This window comes from Leptopilina heterotoma, unplaced genomic scaffold (assembly GCF_015476425.1).
Source record: "Leptopilina heterotoma isolate Lh14 unplaced genomic scaffold, ASM1547642v1 Lhet_60, whole genome shotgun sequence".
NCBI lineage: Eukaryota > Metazoa > Arthropoda > Insecta > Hymenoptera > Figitidae > Leptopilina > Leptopilina heterotoma.
The window spans coordinates 3448103-3466881 of record NW_025111138.1 but is presented as its reverse complement, the minus strand read 5'-3'; the positions used below and the strand labels follow the sequence as shown (position 1 = coordinate 3466881).

At 21.4% G+C, this 18779-nt stretch overlaps 2 protein-coding genes across 6 annotated transcripts in view; one reads left to right on the top strand and one right to left on the bottom strand.

The window, feature by feature from the left end:
- Positions 1-33: 33 nt before the first annotated feature.
- On the top strand, positions 34-10503 carry LOC122509426 (leucine-rich repeats and immunoglobulin-like domains protein 3). Its single transcript, XM_043623519.1, has 14 exons — positions 34-465; positions 765-836; positions 920-1063; positions 1187-1324; positions 1399-1539; positions 1762-2049; positions 2129-2272; positions 2405-2643; positions 4256-4402; positions 4597-4908; positions 5240-5521; positions 5814-6089; positions 8505-8783; positions 9044-10503. Exons 1-14 carry the CDS (start codon positions 248-250, stop codon positions 9163-9165), a joined length of 2802 nt encoding a protein of 933 aa, XP_043479454.1. The 5' UTR covers positions 34-247; the 3' UTR covers positions 9166-10503.
- Positions 10504-15303: 4800 nt separating this feature from the next.
- Positions 15304-18779, bottom strand: part of LOC122509421 (trehalase-like) — a 45307-nt gene continuing 41831 nt past the window's right edge. For all 5 annotated transcript variants that reach the window (XM_043623483.1, XM_043623482.1, XM_043623486.1 and 2 more), the window contains one exon: positions 15304-15788. In XM_043623483.1, coding sequence (XP_043479418.1) covers positions 15650-15788 — 139 coding nt within the window. In that variant the 3' untranslated portion in view covers positions 15304-15649. The remainder of the gene's footprint in view (positions 15789-18779) is intronic.

The window sequence follows — 18779 nt, the reverse complement described above, 5'->3', positions numbered from 1 at the left end:
TTACCCCCCACATTGGCAACACTGCTGTGGCTAGATCATGATCATGGGTGTCATGGTTTGTTGTGTATCTAATTGTTTGGCGTATTTTTTATTTCGCAAATAATCAGTAACTAAATGAGTCTTTTACATTGTTGTATTTTATACAAAATTGTGCCATGATATTTTCTTGTGATATTCAATGGAGTACAGTACGGAAATATACAGCGGGACTGAGAAATAATCTTTAGATAAAAAGAGACAAAGATTTATGATGTCGACTTTGCAAAAAGCGTCATTTGTACGACTATGGTTGTCATTATTGTGGATGATTTGTTTTACATCGAATAATAATGGGATTATTGGTGGTTTAGCATTAAGTCATAATCAGTGCCCTGTGGAATGTGCCTGCCTTGGAAATGTTGTTGCTTGCAGTGATTTACAATTGGTCGAAGCACCCAGTGGTTTGCCACCATGGACCGTTTCTCTGTAAGTCCATAACAATACATACCTCTTTTTGCTCTCCTTTTACAAAGTCTAAAATTTGTCTCATTTATTATCTCGCTCAATTTTTTTTATAATAGTTAAATAATAATAATAATACTATTTGTTTATAATAAGCAATTTTTGTGAAATAATCGATATTTTTTAATTTGATTTTTTAATCAATTTACTCTATTTACAAGATTTAAAATCCTTTAGGAAAAAAGGATTTTTAATTAGTAATTAAAAATTAGTGTATTTCTTAAAGTATTTTTTATAATTCGACATTATTTTAATTTTTTCAGAGAGTTGATATCGAATAATATTTCCAATTTAGAATTCGATGTTCTGCTACATTTATTGAAGCTCAAAGAATTGTGAGTAACTTTCAAGGAAAGATTTCAAGAATTTTCTAATTCTATTGTATAATTAATTTTTTTTTACGTTTTTAATATTTCAGAGATGTAAGTGCTAATCAACTAAAGGACAATTTTACAATTTCATTGCCAATTGAGACTCAATTGCGAGTCTTAAAATTGAATAGAAATCACCTAACACAATTGCCACAGTTCTTGTTCCTTTCAAGTCTCACGCACTTGAGTTTGTGAGTTATTTTCAATTTTAATTTCTTTAAAATAAAAGAGTATTTACTCCTTTTTTCTGTATAAAAATGATTTATCGAAAAAGGAAAATTGATATATTAATATTTTCAATATTTTCGTTTCAGATCTCATAATTCAATTAATAGAATAAATGGAACAACTTTATTAAATTTGCCAGGACTTCAACATTTGGATCTTACTGGTAACAAAATAAGTATTATTCATTATGGATCATTTCTCGCGCCGAATCAACTGAAAACACTGTAAGTATTTTAATTCCTCTATTTAGGAATTTTTTTTACTTATTTTCTTTGTCTCTAAATATTATTTCTTTCAGAAATTTAAATATGAATCAATTAAGTATTATCGAAAATAAGAGTTTGGAAAACTTAACGGCTCTTGAGGAACTTCGTCTAAACAAAAATCGACTTATTCAAATTAAAGATCAATTCACAAATCTTCTTCGACTCAGAATTTTGTAAGTATCTTAATTTTAATTTTAATTTCAATTCTAATATTTTAATTTTGATTTTAGTTTCAATTTTAAGATTTCAATTTTGATTTTGTTTTTAAGATTTTGATTTTAATTTCAAGATATTAATTTGGATTTTAGTTTTAGTGTTTGAATTAAAAACCATTTATCCTGATTATATTAAGAACATTAATAAAATACAATTTTTATGAAAAAATTTTTTTGCAGAGAATTGAATAGAAATGACTTGAGACAAATTGAAGCTTTGAGTTTGAAAGACTTGAAGAATTTGGAGGAGCTTAGTTTAAAAAGAAATAGACTTGAATCTTTGTACGATGGTGCTTTTTGGCCGCTTAAAAATTTGAGACTTCTTCAATTAGATTTTAATTTATTGACTAGCGTTAAAAAAGGCAGCCTCTTTGGATTGGATAATCTCGAAAAATTGACATTGTCTCACAATAAAATTACAACGATCGAAGCTCAAGCATGGGAGTTTTGCAAAAAACTTTTAGAATTGTTAGTAAATACTCTATTTTGTTTCTCGTTCTTGTAAGAAAAAAATGAGAAAAGTTTTAAATTCTTTCTTTTCTTTCAGAGATTTGTCTAATAATGACTTAACATCCATTGAACGTGGAACCTTTGAATATTTGGGAAGATTGGAGAAACTGAAAGTTGATCAGAACAAATTGTCATATATCTCTGAAGGTGCATTTAATAATACGCCGAATCTACAAATTTTGTGAGTTATTTTAATTTATTAAAAATCAAGAGATTTTTGAACAAATGAAATAATTGACTTTTTTTTGTTTCTTTAATTGACTAAAGCGATATTTAATATTTTTGTTATTGTTAATTTAAAATCTTTTTTCAGAGAATTGAATTCAAATAAAATTTCGTATATGGTGGAAGATTTTAATGGAGCTTTCGTTCCACTCACACAACTTATGAAACTTGGATTATCCCACAATCAAATTAAATCCATTAATAAAAATGCTTTCAAGGGCTTAGCACAAATTACGGAAATTGATTTAATTGGAAATAATATTACAACTATTCAGGAAAATGCATTTTTGCCTACGCCGAATCTAATAAAACTTAAAATGAATACAGGTAAATTACAGTTAAAAATAAAGTCACGGAATTCTTCCGTGAATATAAATTCGAATAATCATTCAGTATTCAAAATAAATTCAAAAAAACTATCTAGTATAAAAAATGAATTGAAAGATTCATTCACTATTGAAAATAAATTCAAAGATTCATTCAGTACTGAAAGGAAATTCAAAAAAATCATTTAGTATTAAAAATAAATTCAATTCTTGAAGAACTATCATAATGAAGTTTTTCGAAAGAATTCAAATATGTTCATAGAATTGAAAAAAATAGCTCTAAAAAATTCAATTATTTCGAAAAATTTAAATAAAATCTTTTTAAAAATTCTATTATTTAAAAAAATGTTAACAAAATTCTTTACAAGATTTAGTTAATAAAATTTCTATTTTAATAAAATTTTTCTATACAAATCAATTATTTTCAATGCAATTCTTTTTAAGAATTTAATTATTTTCACAAATAATACATTTTTTTTAATGGGAATTCAATTATTTAAAAAAATTCGAATAAAATTTTACCCAAGAATTCAATTCTTTTCAAAAATAAAATTCTTCTCAAGAATTCAATTCTTTTCCAAAATAAAAAATTTTCACAGGAATTCAATTATTTTAAAAAATTCAAATAAAATTTTTCGCAACAATTCAATTCTTTTCAAAAATAAAATTCTTCTCAAGAATTCAATTCTTTTCCAAAATAAAAATTTTCACAGGAATTCAATTATTTACAAAAAAATTTAATAAAATTCTTCGTCAGATTTCAATTATTTTCAATTTTTTAATAAAATTTAATTATTTTCAAAAAGTTTTAAAAAATTCTGAAAAATTCAATTATTTAAAAAAATTTGAATAAAATTCTTCACAAGAAACTAATTATTTGCATAAATAATAATATTTTTCTCTGGAATTCAATTATTTTTGCAAATAAAATTCTTCACAGGAATTCGATTCTTTGAAAAAATGTTTAATAAATTTCTTTGCAAAAATTCAATTATTTTCATAAATAACAAAACTTATCGCAGAATTTCAATTATTTTTTATACAATTTGAAATAAAATGATAGAAAATTGCATTTATTCTTAAAATTTTTTTTTAAAGCGTGAAGTTTTTGAAATAATTGAATTTTGAAAAGGGTTCAAATTAAAATCTTTGAAAATTTTAATTTATAGTTACAATATTCTTATATAATTGAAGATATAAAATAATGATTATATTATAGAAAAATAATAATGATTAAATATTTATTTAAAAAAGAAGTCGTGGATGTTTTCCAATAATTTTACAATTTAACAAATTCGTAAATAAATGTAATAAAAAATTTTTTTGAGTATCTAATAATTTTTGATTGAATCAGAATGTTCTTCAGGTTTAGGGAAAAAGTCAAAATTTTATCTGGAAATCAGGGAAAAACAAAATTAAATTTTTGTGGAAACCCTGATTTAGTATTGAAAATAAATTCAATTATTAGAATTAAAAATAAAATCCAAAAATTCCTTCAGTATTGAAAATAAATTCAGAAAAATGAATTCAAAGAAGTGTTAGAAATAAATTCAAAATAAATAAAATCAAATTTCCAATAAATGACGATAACTTGAAAAAAAAAATATTTCCAGGTTCATTGGTTTGTGATTGTGGACTTCAATGGCTCAGTTTATGGTTAAAAACTCATCGGCAAAGTGACGCAAAAATTCATTGCGGTTATCCTCATTGGTTGTTCGGAATGCCATTAATGCATCTACATCAAGCGAATTTCACTTGTGGTTTGTAGCATTGATAATTTAATGGTCGTTTTTCAATAGTCTGTTTTTTTATAATCATAAATTACATTTTTTTTAATTAGAATTTTTTTAAAATTATAATTATTAATATTATAAAAATATTCTAAAATAATGACAATAATTATTATTATAAAAATATTGGAAAATAATTACAATAATTAATATTATGATTGCAGAAGAATATCCAAAGCCCCGAATAATACAAGATCCAGAGAGTCAAATGAGTATCATGGGCGATAACGTGTCGTTGATTTGTCGCGCGACAAGTACTTCCGATGCGCCATTACATTTTACATGGAAGCACGATAATGTGGAATGGGATCCGAGTTTTCACAAGGACGTTGCAAGTTCTAATCGAGGCATCACTGAAGCCTCCTCCACATTGCAAATTACAAATATAACTCTTTCTAAATCTGGAAAATACCAATGCATGGTTACTAATAATTACGGTACTACGTATTCAGCGAAAGCAAAAATTAGCGTATTAAGTAAGTAAAATTAATTCTAAAACACTTTTTTAAAAAAATCATTCACGATTGTATTAATTTCTAACAAGAAAAAAAGTTAACATCAACATAAAGTTAATTAATCAACATTATTAATTGGAATTTCATTAATTTTATAATTATTTTATTATTATATAATTAACTTTTTATATTATAATCAACTTTTAATATTATAATCAACTTTTAATTTTATAATCAACTTTTAATTTTATACTCAACTTTTAATTACTATTTAATCAACAATTATAATAAAAATTTATTACTACTCTAATAAAAAGAATTGTGACTAAATCAAAAAAAATGTATTTTACAGTATATCCGTCCTTTTCTAAAATTCCTCAAGATAAACGTGTTAATGCGGGAAGTACTGCCCGTCTTGAATGTTCCGCTGAAGGGCTACCGGCTCCGCAAATAGCATGGCAAAAAGACGGTGGAAATGATTTTCCCGCGGCACGAGAAAGAAGAATGCATAAAATGCCCGCTGATGATGTACTTTTCATAATTGATGTGAAAACAGCCGATAGTGGCGTTTATTCCTGCATTGCACAAAATTTGGCTGGAATGATTATTGTAAACGCCACACTTACCATTCTAGGTAAATTCGATCAACAACTATTATCATATTTTACTAATAATCATTATTTGTCATCTTTAATTTTTCTTTTTTAGTCATCATCTTATTTTTCTTTTTTTAATTATCAGTAATTATTTTATTATTTATATCATTATTTTTATTCTTTCTTTCCTTATTTATTATTATCATACTTCTAACGAACAAAAAAAATTCTTGTAATTTTAAATTAATTTTCATTTCATGTTTCAAAGTTTAATTAAAAAGATTAATATTTTTCGGATATACTTACAAAAGGGTTGAATTCAATGTTTAGAGGGTCCATCGTTTGTGAAACCAATGGAGAATAAGGAAATAATGGCTGGCGGTTCGATTGTACTCGATTGTCGTGCCAGTGGTTCTCCACGTCCGAAAATATTGTGGCGCAAAAATAATAGTTCTTTGCAAGCAACTGAACGACATTTCTTTACTGCCGAGGATCAGTTGTTAATTATTGTCAATACAGTTGCAAGTGATGCTGGAGATTATGAGTGTGAAATCAGTAATACTTTGGGGAGTATCGTGGGAGCTACGCATCTTAAAATTAATCCAGGTAAAGCTATACATTTTCTTGCTATAATTTTTGTTTCCTTATTTTGTTTTCATAATTTCTCTTTTTAAATATTTTGAATTTTTAAATGAATAAAATTCTAATTTAATGCTTTCAAGATTAAATACAAACGAAAATTAATTGAACAGAATTGTTTTTAATCAAAAATCATAATTGAATTTTTTAAATTAATTCATTTTAAACTTTAAAAATTTTTATAAAAAAAAATATAAGTACTTATAAATTATTGTCAAAAAGGTAATCTTTCGAAAATAGTTTTCAAAACTTGAAACAATTGGAAATTTTGTCAAATTTCATTAAAATAAATTTTATATTTTAAAGAATTCAATTATTTTAATACAATTCTTCACAGAAATTTAACTATTTTTATAAATAATAATATTCTTCAAATAAATTCAATTATTTACAATCCAATTTTAATAAAATTCTTCGCAAGAATTCAATTTCTTTCATAAATAAAAAAATTTTTCAGAGGAATTTAATTACAGTAGAACCTCGGTTATCCGAGCCTCGATTATCCGAGATTCCGGATTATCCGAGGCACAAAACATGCTCGGATAATGCGGAATAACTCGGATAAAACGGATCGAGCGACTAAATTTGGAAAATAAATTTTACAAAACCACTATTTGTGATCATTGCATTTAAAATTTCGTCCATTTTTGTCATTTAATATTATTCTAACACTTTAAACACATGAAAAATAATTTAAAATTTTGAAATTTTCATTGGTTCCGTGTTATCCGAGTTTTCGATTATCCGAGGTACCTCTTCCCCACATTACCTCGGATAATCGAGGTTCTACTGTATTTAGGAATTTAATTATTTTCAGGATATGTTTATAAAATTCTTTATATTCAATTATTTTTTCAATTCAATTATTTTCAAAAATTTCAATAAAATTCTATGTAAGAATTAAATTATTTCAGATTTAAAATTATAAAAAGTTACAAAAATTACAAAAAGTAATTAAAAAATTATTAATTAATATAAAAGGTTATCAAAAATGTTGTCTTTTAAAATAGAAGAAAAAAACACATATTAACGCAAAATCATGTAAAATAAATAATGAATTTCTAAATTTTTTTGCAAAAATATTATCACAAAACGTATTTTCTAAATTTGAATTATTAAAGATTTGAACTAATTAGAACAAAAGCGATAGTTAAATTTTCCAAAAATTAATTTTTCAATTCTACATAGAACAAGGCATTTAAATAAATAAAATTCCATTTTTCTTCGAAAATAAATTCTTAAAAAATCGTATTTTGCATAAATAAAAATTATAATAATTTTGTAACTCAACTTCATTAATATTATTGAAAAAAATTGAATTCTTTTGAAGAATTTTTTAAAATTTTTGACAGTAATATCTTTTTTTTCAATAATTTTAATTGAAAATTTTTAAAGTAATTGAATTTTACAAAGAATTTCTTTCAAGTTTATAAAATAATTATGTTTGTTAATAATTGTAATTAAAAATTTCGAAAAATTTTATTTGAAATAATTGAATTCCTGAGAAGAATTTTATTATTCATAAAAATCATTGAATTCATGCAAATTTTTTCGACGAATTCAATTAAAATTGTATTGAAAATAATCCAATTCTTACATAGAATTTTATTAGAATTGATTACAAATAATTTCATTCTTTCGAGAAATTTTATTAAAATTGCATTCAAAATAATTCAATTCTTATATAGAATTTTATTAAAATTTAATAAAAAAAATTGAATTCTTTAGAGAATTTTATAGAATTTTATTTTATTTTATTATTTATTATAGAATTTTATTATTTATGAAAGTAATTGAATTTCTGCGTAGAATTTTATTATTTTTGAAAATAATTGAATTTTTTCGAGAAATTTTATTAAAATTGCATTGAAAATAATTGAATTTCCGCGTAGAATTTTATTATTTATAAATATAATTGAATTTCTGCGTAGAATTTTATTATTTATAAAAATAATTGAATTTCTGCGTAGAATTTTATTATTTTTGAAAATATTTGAATTTTTCGAGAAATTTTATTAAAATTGTATTGAAAATAATTGAGTTTCCGCGTAGAATTTTATTATTTATGAAAATAATTGAATTTCTGCTTAGAATTTTATTATTTATAAAAATATTTGAATTTCTGCGTAGAATTTTATTATTTATGAAAATAATCGAATTCGTGCGAAGAATTTTATTTAATTTTCGAAAATAATAATATAAAGTAGTAACGAATTAGTTAATAAATTATGTTTTTAAATTTTTAATCTGAAATTATTAAAAAATTTAAGTTATTTGAAAATAAAAATTTCGTAATTTATATAATAATGATGATAATTATAATTAAATTTAATTGTAATATAAAGTTGAGTTTAGAATTTAATCAAAAAAATTAATTTTTAGCACCAAGTTCGATGGTCAATGAAGATGATATGCTTGGTTTGATAATTATAACCGTCGTATGCTGCGCGGTTGGCACTTCAATCGTGTGGGTTGTAATTATTTACCAAACAAGACAGCGTCTTAAGGCCTCTCATCGACAATCCTTATCGACTTCTGTTCCAATTGTGCCAGAAACACAGACTCACTTGTATTTGGATACAAGTTCTCAACACAGTAAAGACAGCGGTACTGGCGATAGTACCAATCCCAGTAATGATCAATTGCAATTATGTTTGCCAGGTAATTCATTTTTTCGTTTTACTCACTGTAATACTAAAATAATTTATTTGAAACCACAAAGTCCAACAGTAGAAATATAAATTTTATTATAAGAAGAAGAAAATAATATGAATTTTTTTAAAAAAGACGAGGAAATAATATGAATTTTCTTTTTGAAAAAAAGGAAATAATATGGATTTTTTTTAGAGAAAATAAAATAATAATGAATTTTATTAATTAAGAAAAAGAAAACAATATAAATGCAATATTTTAATTCACAGAAGAACTGATGAATTGTGCCACTAATAATGAGGAAGACGTTGAAGCAGCGACTGGAGAAAATCCCCTTCTACGTTACACGAATCACGAACGACACATAATGCAACAAGAATCAGGTAATTAAAAAAAAAGAAAGTATAAAGTTATGATTTCAAAATTTTTTGTTTTGAAAATCATACCATAAAATAACGCAGTATTTTTTAATTGATTTAGCTTAGAATAATTTGTAACAGGCTTTACAGAGTTTTTTTTCTATTTTTGCTTCCCCAATGAAGGCAAAAATTCTCACATGAACACATTTTATTATCTATTTTATTTAGATATTTAACGGTTTTCGAAACCATAGCTTTTATTTTTATCCCAGTGAATTATTAACTGAAAGAAAACAGTTTCTAAAAATTTATTTATCGAATCGATAAAAAAAAGAAAATTTAATTCTGTGAAACCTGTTTAAATGTAGCTTGATTTAGAATTAATAATTATGGAATTAAAGTTATGACTGGCTGCAATATTGATAATATAAATATATATCCGCTGTCGTGGAACTGAATGTGTGAATACAGAGAAATGAATTTGTGTTGAATTAGCTGTATGTAGAAATTTAATGTGCCTATAAAAAGTGCTTCTTCAGTATAAATAGTATATTAAAAAAAAAACAGAAAGTTTTTTTTGATAATAAGCAAACGACTGTGAAATATAGTAAATAACAAAGCTCTTAAAAAAGAAAAGCACAATTAAACGAAACTGATTCTAGTAATCTTGATAATAACTTAATTGAGCTCTACATTTTTTGAAATGCAATGATATTTATTGACTATTACATTTTGTAATTCAGTGTCATTTCTATTGTTGAAAAATATTTATAAACAATAGAATTTTGTAATTAATAATGCGCGTAATCTCTATAGTTGTCTAAATTCACATTTAATCCTAGAGAAGTAATTAAATACAAAATGCTGTCGAATTTGTAGCATCAAAAAGTTGCCTTATGCAAAAAAGTAATGCAAAAAAAATATACAAAAAATACAAAAAAAAGCAAAATATAAAGTATAAAAAGTATTTACAAATATTTACAAATATTTACAAATATTTAAAAATATTAATCGTAAAAATTTTTACAAATATACATACAAAATTGATTTTCCTATTACAAAAAGCAATAAATCTTGAAAAATGTGAAATTTAAAGACTACAATTGTAAATAGTAAATAAGTTAAGTGCGATTAAGAAAACGTCTTGTTATTAAATTTGCTTGTACAATAAATCAAATTTTTGTGATCATTACTTATATAATTTTTTTTATCATACGACAAACTTTAATTATAGTACTTTTATATTTGACAGCAAACAATACAAAAACGAGCCTTATTTTGCTCTTATTCAGGGTCACCACAATGACAGGGAATTCAGAAAAAAGTTAGAGAATGTAAAATTGATGAGGGAAATATTTTGAATAATTTCAGATTCAAAATTAAAAAAAATTCATTTATTAACTAATTAATTACTACTATATATATATATTATCTTCAAAAAATTTAATAAATTTCTTTGCACGAATTCAATTATTTTCATAAATAAAAAAACTCTTTGCAGAAATTAAATTATTATCAAAAATGAAAAAATTTCGAAAAATTTGAAAGAATTCAATTATTTTAAAAATTCTTTAAAAAAATTCAATTATTTTCATAAATAATAAAATTTTGTGTAGAAATTCATTTATTTCTAATACAATTTTAATAAATTTGTTTGCGGGAATTTAATTATTTTCATAATTAATAAAATTCTACGCAGAAATTCCATTTTTTTCATAAACAATAAATTTCTTTGTAGTAATTAAATTATTTTCAATGCAATTTTAATTAAATTCGTCGAAAAATTTGAAAGAATTCAATTATTTTCATAAATAATAAAATTTTTTGTGTTAATTCAATTATTTTCAATACAATTTTCATAATATTTCTTGAAAAAATTCAATTATTTTTATTAAACTTTAATAAAATTCTTTGCAGAAATTCAATTATTTTGAAAAATTTTAATAAAATATTATATATAAGAATTGAATTATTTTCAATACAATTTTAATTAAATTCCTCGAAAAAATTTGCATGAATTCAATTATTTTTATGAATAATAAAATTATTCTCAGGAATTCAATTATTTCAAATAAAATTTCTCGAAAGGATTCAATTTTTCTCAAAAGTTATTGATAAAACGTTTTTTTATAAGAATTCAATTATTTTTTTAAACAATAAAATTCTCGTGAATTTAATTATTATTCTCAAAAGTGTTAATAAGATGTTTTATGAGAATTCAGTTGTTTTCATAAACAATAAAAATTTCTTTGCATAAATTCAATTTTTTTATAAATGTTAAAATTCTTCAGAGGAATAAAATTTTTTTGAAAAATTTGAATAAAATTCAAAATCCAATTTTCACAAATTTTGATCAAATTTAATACAATAATTAAATTTGAATTAATAAAGATTTAAAGTAATAAAAACAAAAGTGATAACCTTATAAAAATTAATTTTTTAATTCAACATAGAAGAAGACGTTAAAATAAATGAAATTCAGTTAATTTATAGCTTAGAATGTTAAATAATTTTACAAATTAATTTTTGTTATTATTTAATCTTGAAAAAATGAATTTAGAATTTTATTAATTTTAAAATCAAAACATTTAAAAAAAGATAATAAAAAATCAAATCAAATTTTTGTGATAACCCTGTCATTACATATTTAGAAAAAAAAAATTTGTTTGAAAAAAATATGTTTATATTTAAAAAAAAAATACATTTTAAAGACAAATTTAAGCATAAAATGAAAAGTTTTATTCTTAATTAAAATATACATAACGATTTACAGAGTTGAAAAATTGTATAGAACATTTTTAATTTAAGTTAAATACAATTATAAAGGAATTTCTTAAAAATATATATATTCATTCTGAGTAAATATTCAGTAGAACTGTGTATAATACTCAAAATTTGTACAGTGCCAAAAATATGCGAAATTTTTGTCAACAACGAATTAAATTTAATATAATTTAATTTCACTTTTATTTAATTAAAACGAAAATTTCATTTCCGGTCGTATTTACTTCATAGCAATAAATGTCAGCTATTAATTGAAATATTTTTTCAAAAAAAAGTTCTTTAAAAACTGATTTTAGATAATTTTATGAGAAATCAATTTTACGGTTAATAAATATTTTCATCAGTATACAATACAGTTAAATTTGTTTAAACAAAAAAAATATAAACTAATAAATCGTCTATTAATTTAAATATACATACAAGTTTATTGAATAAAGTTTATTAAATAAAGCCTAAATTATTTATTTTATTAATAATAATAATAATAATAATAATAATAATAATATAATTTTTAAAAAGAGATGTAATAATTCGTTATATATAATATGTACATTTAATCAAAATTTAAACTACCTGTTGAAATGCAATTCCTCTCAACACTTGTGTTTAAATTCTGAATTTAGAAATTTTAAATTACAATTCTTTATAATAAATTTATTTTTTCAGCCTATTTTGTTTAAAAAAAAGTCTCTAAAAAAAGACTTTTTTTTCTTTTGACGCAAATGCATGCAATAATTTGTTACGCTCATGAAAAAAAAAAATAATAATAAAACTTTTTACATAATATTCTATAGAAAAATTTGATATTATATAAAAGATATTTTTCTATCCATATTTTTTTTTGCGCAACAATAAATATTTATTATTTTTCTAGTTTATTTATTTACGCGCAATAAGGCTTATGATAGAAAAATTTGTGACCAAACGCTTAGTGGACATTTTTAGCGTTTTTTTTCCACACTCACATGTCCGTTATCGATTTTATGACACTGAGAAAATTATTTCACTTAATTATTTAGTATTTATTTCTTATTTACTATTATTTATTTATTTATTTGTTATTTATTTATTTACTATTTCTCAATTTATTTCTCAATTTTAACTTAATTAAAAATTTCTCCAAATTGAAAAATTTCAATATTGAAGTAAATAGACTGTGGACGTATTTAGCGAATTGTGGAAAAAATCTTAATTTCATTTTATAGAGTCATTTACGTTGAGTATTTTTATTTATTTTGCATTATATTGAGTAAAGTGTAATGTTTTTTTTGTACTTAATGCTACAATTATAATTTAAATACAAAGTGTTTATAAAAATATATTTCTATTCGATTGAATAAGAATTGTTTCATTAAATATAGTTAATTTTTTACTACTATTGTTTTTATCATTATTTTCATTGTTAATTATTTTAATTTTTACTAATTTTATTATTTGAATATTTACTGTTTTTATTATTTTAATGTTTACTATTTTTATTATTTTAATGTTTACTATTTTTATTATTTTAATTTTTAATATTTTTATTATTTTAATCTTTATTATTTTTATTATTTTAACCTTTATAATTTTTATTATTTTTTTAAAAGTTATTATTATTATTGCCATTGGTGGTGAAAAATAAATTTGAAATTTCTTCAAAAAAATGACTTCAGATAAAATTCAAGAAAATTTCCAACAATTTTGTCTCTTTCTCAGTGTAATATTCTTTTTTTTCAAAAAAAAAAATATGAATTTTATTTGTTTATCGACAGAAATTTTTCTTTTTCTTCCCTTATGAATATTATTTGTATGCAAATAATTATGTCACAATGACTAATACGAAGTTTTGTTGTCTGTCACATAATAAAGATGCATTTTCTTCTAGCTACAATAGAAATACAATATAGAGGTCGGACCAGCAGACTTTATAAAGTTTCTCGTATAATATTTTATAATAATTCGCGGAATATCGTGCACAGCACGAATTCCTTGTCTTTACTTTCACGGTGAATAAAATTTCAATTGCTATAGATTAATTTCAATTAAAATATTTAATTCAAATATTCAATTTAAATATTTAATTCAAATTTTCAATTCAAATTTTCAATTCAAATTTTCAATTCAAATTTTCAATTAAAATATTCAATTAAAATATTCAATTAAAATATTTAATTAAAGTATTCAATTAAAATATTCAATTGAACTATTTAATTAAAATATTCAATTCAAATATTCAATTAAATTATTCGAGAAAAAATACATTCTCAATAAAATGTGCGATAATACAAATTATTTTTCCTCTTAATTTTACAACTTTTAGTAACGGTAACAAATTATTGCTTTTTTAATATGATCGCTATGAATTTTTTGTCTTTTTTTCCTTCTTTTTTATCTTCTTTTCCTGTTCTACTTTAACGAAAGGAAAAATAATCTCTAGTTATAGAATTTTTTTTTCTACAAATTCTTTTTACTCTTTTAAATTGAAATAATCTGTAACAGTAGCAAATTTTTTGTTGTTGTCTCAATGGCCTTCTCTCTTTATTGAGAGACAAATGAGATGCAATAAAAGAAAGGTTTTCGATATTTGCTATATCTTTTTTCTTTTGTTTTCAACTGTGAAATGTATAATCTGAAGCATGATCCTCAATATTATTAAAATTCGTTACTCTTATAAATATATACACATTTTTTCACATATAACTTTGGCGATTATTACTAAAGTTTACATGAAGTTCTTAACAAAAATCCTGCATCATTTTAATACAATTTATGAAAACAGAATTTATCTAAAATTAGCTATTTGCACATTATTTTGTTAGAATTCTATAAAAAAAATATTTAAAACACAAAATTTTCTTTACGAAAAATTGACACAAAAATAGCAGTTTTGGTTTTTTTTCGGTAGGAAAAATAAAATTTGTGCCGCAATTTAGTCTTTTTTCATAATTAAAATTAATTAATATAAATTGAATCAAAATTAATTAATTAAGATTTAATTAAAAATTAATTAAAAATTACAATTTTCCAAATTTATTTTTTCTCTTCTTTCTTCCGAAAAAAATATTTTTTTTAACAAACAAATTAACTCTATTTGTCGCAACTTTTTTTTTCCAAAACAAACAAATAAATATCGACAAGAACTTGTTGGTACATTAATAGACTTGTAAATGACAATTCAAATAAATGAAATTAACGTCAAAAGAATTCACAAACATTGTGGCAAACAGCTAATTTATAATGTAATAAAAAATTACAAGAATTTTTCAAGTTTCGAAATCAATTTTTAAAATAATAGTCAATAATCATTAAATTTTCAATATATATAATTAGGTATTAGCGCCTTTAAAAATAAATCTATAATTACAATTCTTTAATATATAAAATCACAAAACAATACATTTTTCTTTTTCAAAATTATTGATGTCTGTTTTTCGTTAATTTTATTATACAATAATGTACTTTCGCTGCGGTCATTAGCTGGGTTTTTTTTTGTTATTTTAAAAAATTTATTTACAATTTGTCATCAAAATTTATAATGAATAAATTAATAAATAAAAATAAATTTTAAGTTATTAAAATTAGAAATTTCAACTTCTGTAAAATTAAAATAAATTTAAAAAATTCTCACAGCTAATGACAGAACAATTTTTATCTTAAGATATATTTTTTTTTCTCACAGTTTAATGATTGTTAAACTATGAAAAAAAGAGTATTATAAATTTGTAATTACACCTAAAATTCGAGTCATTGTCAATCGTTGCCCATGTCTCTGAGTTCCGTGTAGGCGATTTTTTTCCTGTAAATATTGCCTCCGTCTCCAAATTGTCTCTTGTCGTAAGTTGTCGCTGGTTCAAGTGAGAGATACTGACGTCTCTTGTAGATAACTATTCTGTAAAATGAAAAATATTTATTAATTTCCTCGTATTTATCATTTTTTTTCTTATAATAAAGTAAGTTAATTTTTTATTTAACAAGCTTTTTTTTTAATTTCAACTTTTTTGATTTTAACAAATTTTTCGATTACAACAATTTTTTCTTTATTTTCACAACTTTTTTAATTTTAACAATTTTTTTATTTTCAAGTTTTTAAATTTAACAATTTTTTACTTTCGACAATTTTTTTATTTTAAACAATTTTTTTTATTTCGAGTTTTCGATTTTAACAATTTTTTTGACCTTCTCTTGTAACATCAACTAATTTTATAAATAAAAATGAATAAATTGTAATAAAATATAAATAGTTATCTAGAAATAATAATAATTTATTTTACATATTATAATAATAATGTTTAATTAAATAATTGTTGAAATAAATTTTAAATATTAAATTATTTTTCCTGAATTATTAAAAGTTCATTGAAATCAAAAAATTTGAATTATTTTTTGATATTAGCAATAATTTCAGAATTTTCCATTGGGAGAAGAAAACATTCGTTGTACACTTAGAGAACATTTTTTTCATTTTTTTTATAATAAAATAGACAAAAAAAGAAAATATTATAAAAAAGAAAAATTATCAGGTAAATACGAAATTTTTTTCACAATACAGAAAAAGTTCTCCAAGATTTATGAAGAAATCTCTTCTTTATCTTCAATTAAAATTTAAAATCTTTATCTTTATTCCAACTTAAGGAATTTAAGAGAAAAAATTGTTATCTCTAAAATAAAATTTTCTATTCCTACTCTATTGTTCGTTTCTTGAAAGATTGACTGTGATTGAAAGAATTTATTTATTTTCGTTTGGTAAAATTATTATTACGCAACTGCATTCATTTTATTGTTAGAATTAATTAGCAATTAATTTTTCGTATCCATGAATATTAAATTTCTACTCGAAGAAAAGAGAATGAATTATTATTGTTAATTTGTAAATAATAATAATAATAATAATAATTCCCTCGTAAAACAAAAAAAAAAAATAATAATAACAACAATACTAGTAACGATATTAGTAATATTATTAGGAAGATTTGACACTTCCCTCGTAAAACAAAAAAAAAGTATATTAATAACAATTATAACAATAATAATAAAAAAAAATAAAAAAAAAATAATATAATAATAAAACAATTTCTGTAAGCCCGTTGATACTTAAATAAATTTTTAACTAAATAAATAAATAATAACAATAATTCAATATTAGAACTATAATATTACTAATAATAAATATAATAAATAATTAATTAACAATAAATTGTTATTATCGTCCATAAATAATTAACAAATATAATAAAAAATAACAATAATAATAATAACAATAATAATAATAATAATAATAATAATAATAATAATAATAATAATAATAATTCTAATAATGATAATAATAACAACAATATTAATAATAAAATAATTACATAATTTCGACAAATAATGGGTAAACAATTGTTTTTGTCGTATGTTAAATAAATTCGATATATTACAGCGAAATATCTAATTTCTAGATATTAAATAAATAAAATATTATTTAATTTCGAAAAAGGTTTAATTAATAAATTTAAATTAATTTTATTATTTAATTAATTTACTATTAATTAATATATTATTATTTATACATTATTAGTTAATTTATTATTAGCTAATAACTATTGTTAGCTAATAACTATTATTAGTTAATAAAGCTATTATTAGTTAATAAAGCTATTATTAGTTAATAACTATTATTAGTTAATAATTATTAATTATTTTAGAATAATTTCACAAATGTTGCAATATATTGTGTAAATTCGGAATTCAGCTTGAAATTTGAATTTCCTAATTCTTAGAGGAATTCCCTAATTAATGCAGGAACTAGCAATCACGAGAAGAATGGACTTATTGAACTTAATAGTCTCACGTCCCAATGAGTTAGTCCTTGAAGAGACTGTGTGACGTTGTCTATACGGTATCTTGCAAAAAAAAGTGAAATACTCAAAGAATAAATTTATCATCCAGTCTGCGCAGAAATGTTGACATATTTCTTACTTTTTCATAAAATGTTTAAAAAAAAAAAAAAAACATGCAAAATCAAGTAACGCGCAATTAAATTCAAATTGAATAGGATTTTAATCTATAATTCCTTTTTTCACCTTTTCATACTTACTTTGTAATTATTTTCCTTGAAATTCGTTTTATGAAAATATTTATTTATTCATAATTATGTAACTGAGATTAAATTTGTGATTTTTGACAGTGATTTGAGAATGTAATATTGAAGGAAACAATACTTGTTTTTTTACTAATTCGTTTGCGGAGTGAATCAATCGATTAATATAGGAAAATAAAAAATTGAAATATTTTTTTCCAACTTCGGTTTTTTTATTTTATTTTAATTTTTGATTTTCCTATATCAATTTTTTTGTCTTCTTTTAGTTTTCTTTAATTATTTCAATTTTTTTATTTTTCTATTTCAATTTTTATTTTCTTATTTTCCTATTTCAATTTTTTATTTTCTAATTAAATTCTTTCTAATTCTCGTATTTTTCTATTTCAATTTTTTATTTCATATTTTAATTTTCTTATTTTCCGCCTATTTTAATTTTATATTTTCTTATTTTAATTATTTTAGTTTTTTATTTTTTTATTTCAATTTTTTATTTTCTCATTTTAATTTTCTTATTTTAATTGTTCTACAATTTGTGGTTTTCCTTTTTTAATTTTTTTATTTTCTTATTTTAATTATTTTAGTTTTTGATTTTTTTGTTTAAATTTTTTATTTTTTCATTTTAATTTTTAATTTTCTTATTTTCATTGTTCTACAATTTGTGGTTTTCCTTTTTCAATTTTTTTATTTTAATTATTTTAGTTTTTGATTTTTTGATTTTCTCATTTTAATTTTTAATTTTATTTTAATTCTTCTCCAATTTTTGGTTTTTCTTTTTCAATTTTTTTATTTTAATTATTT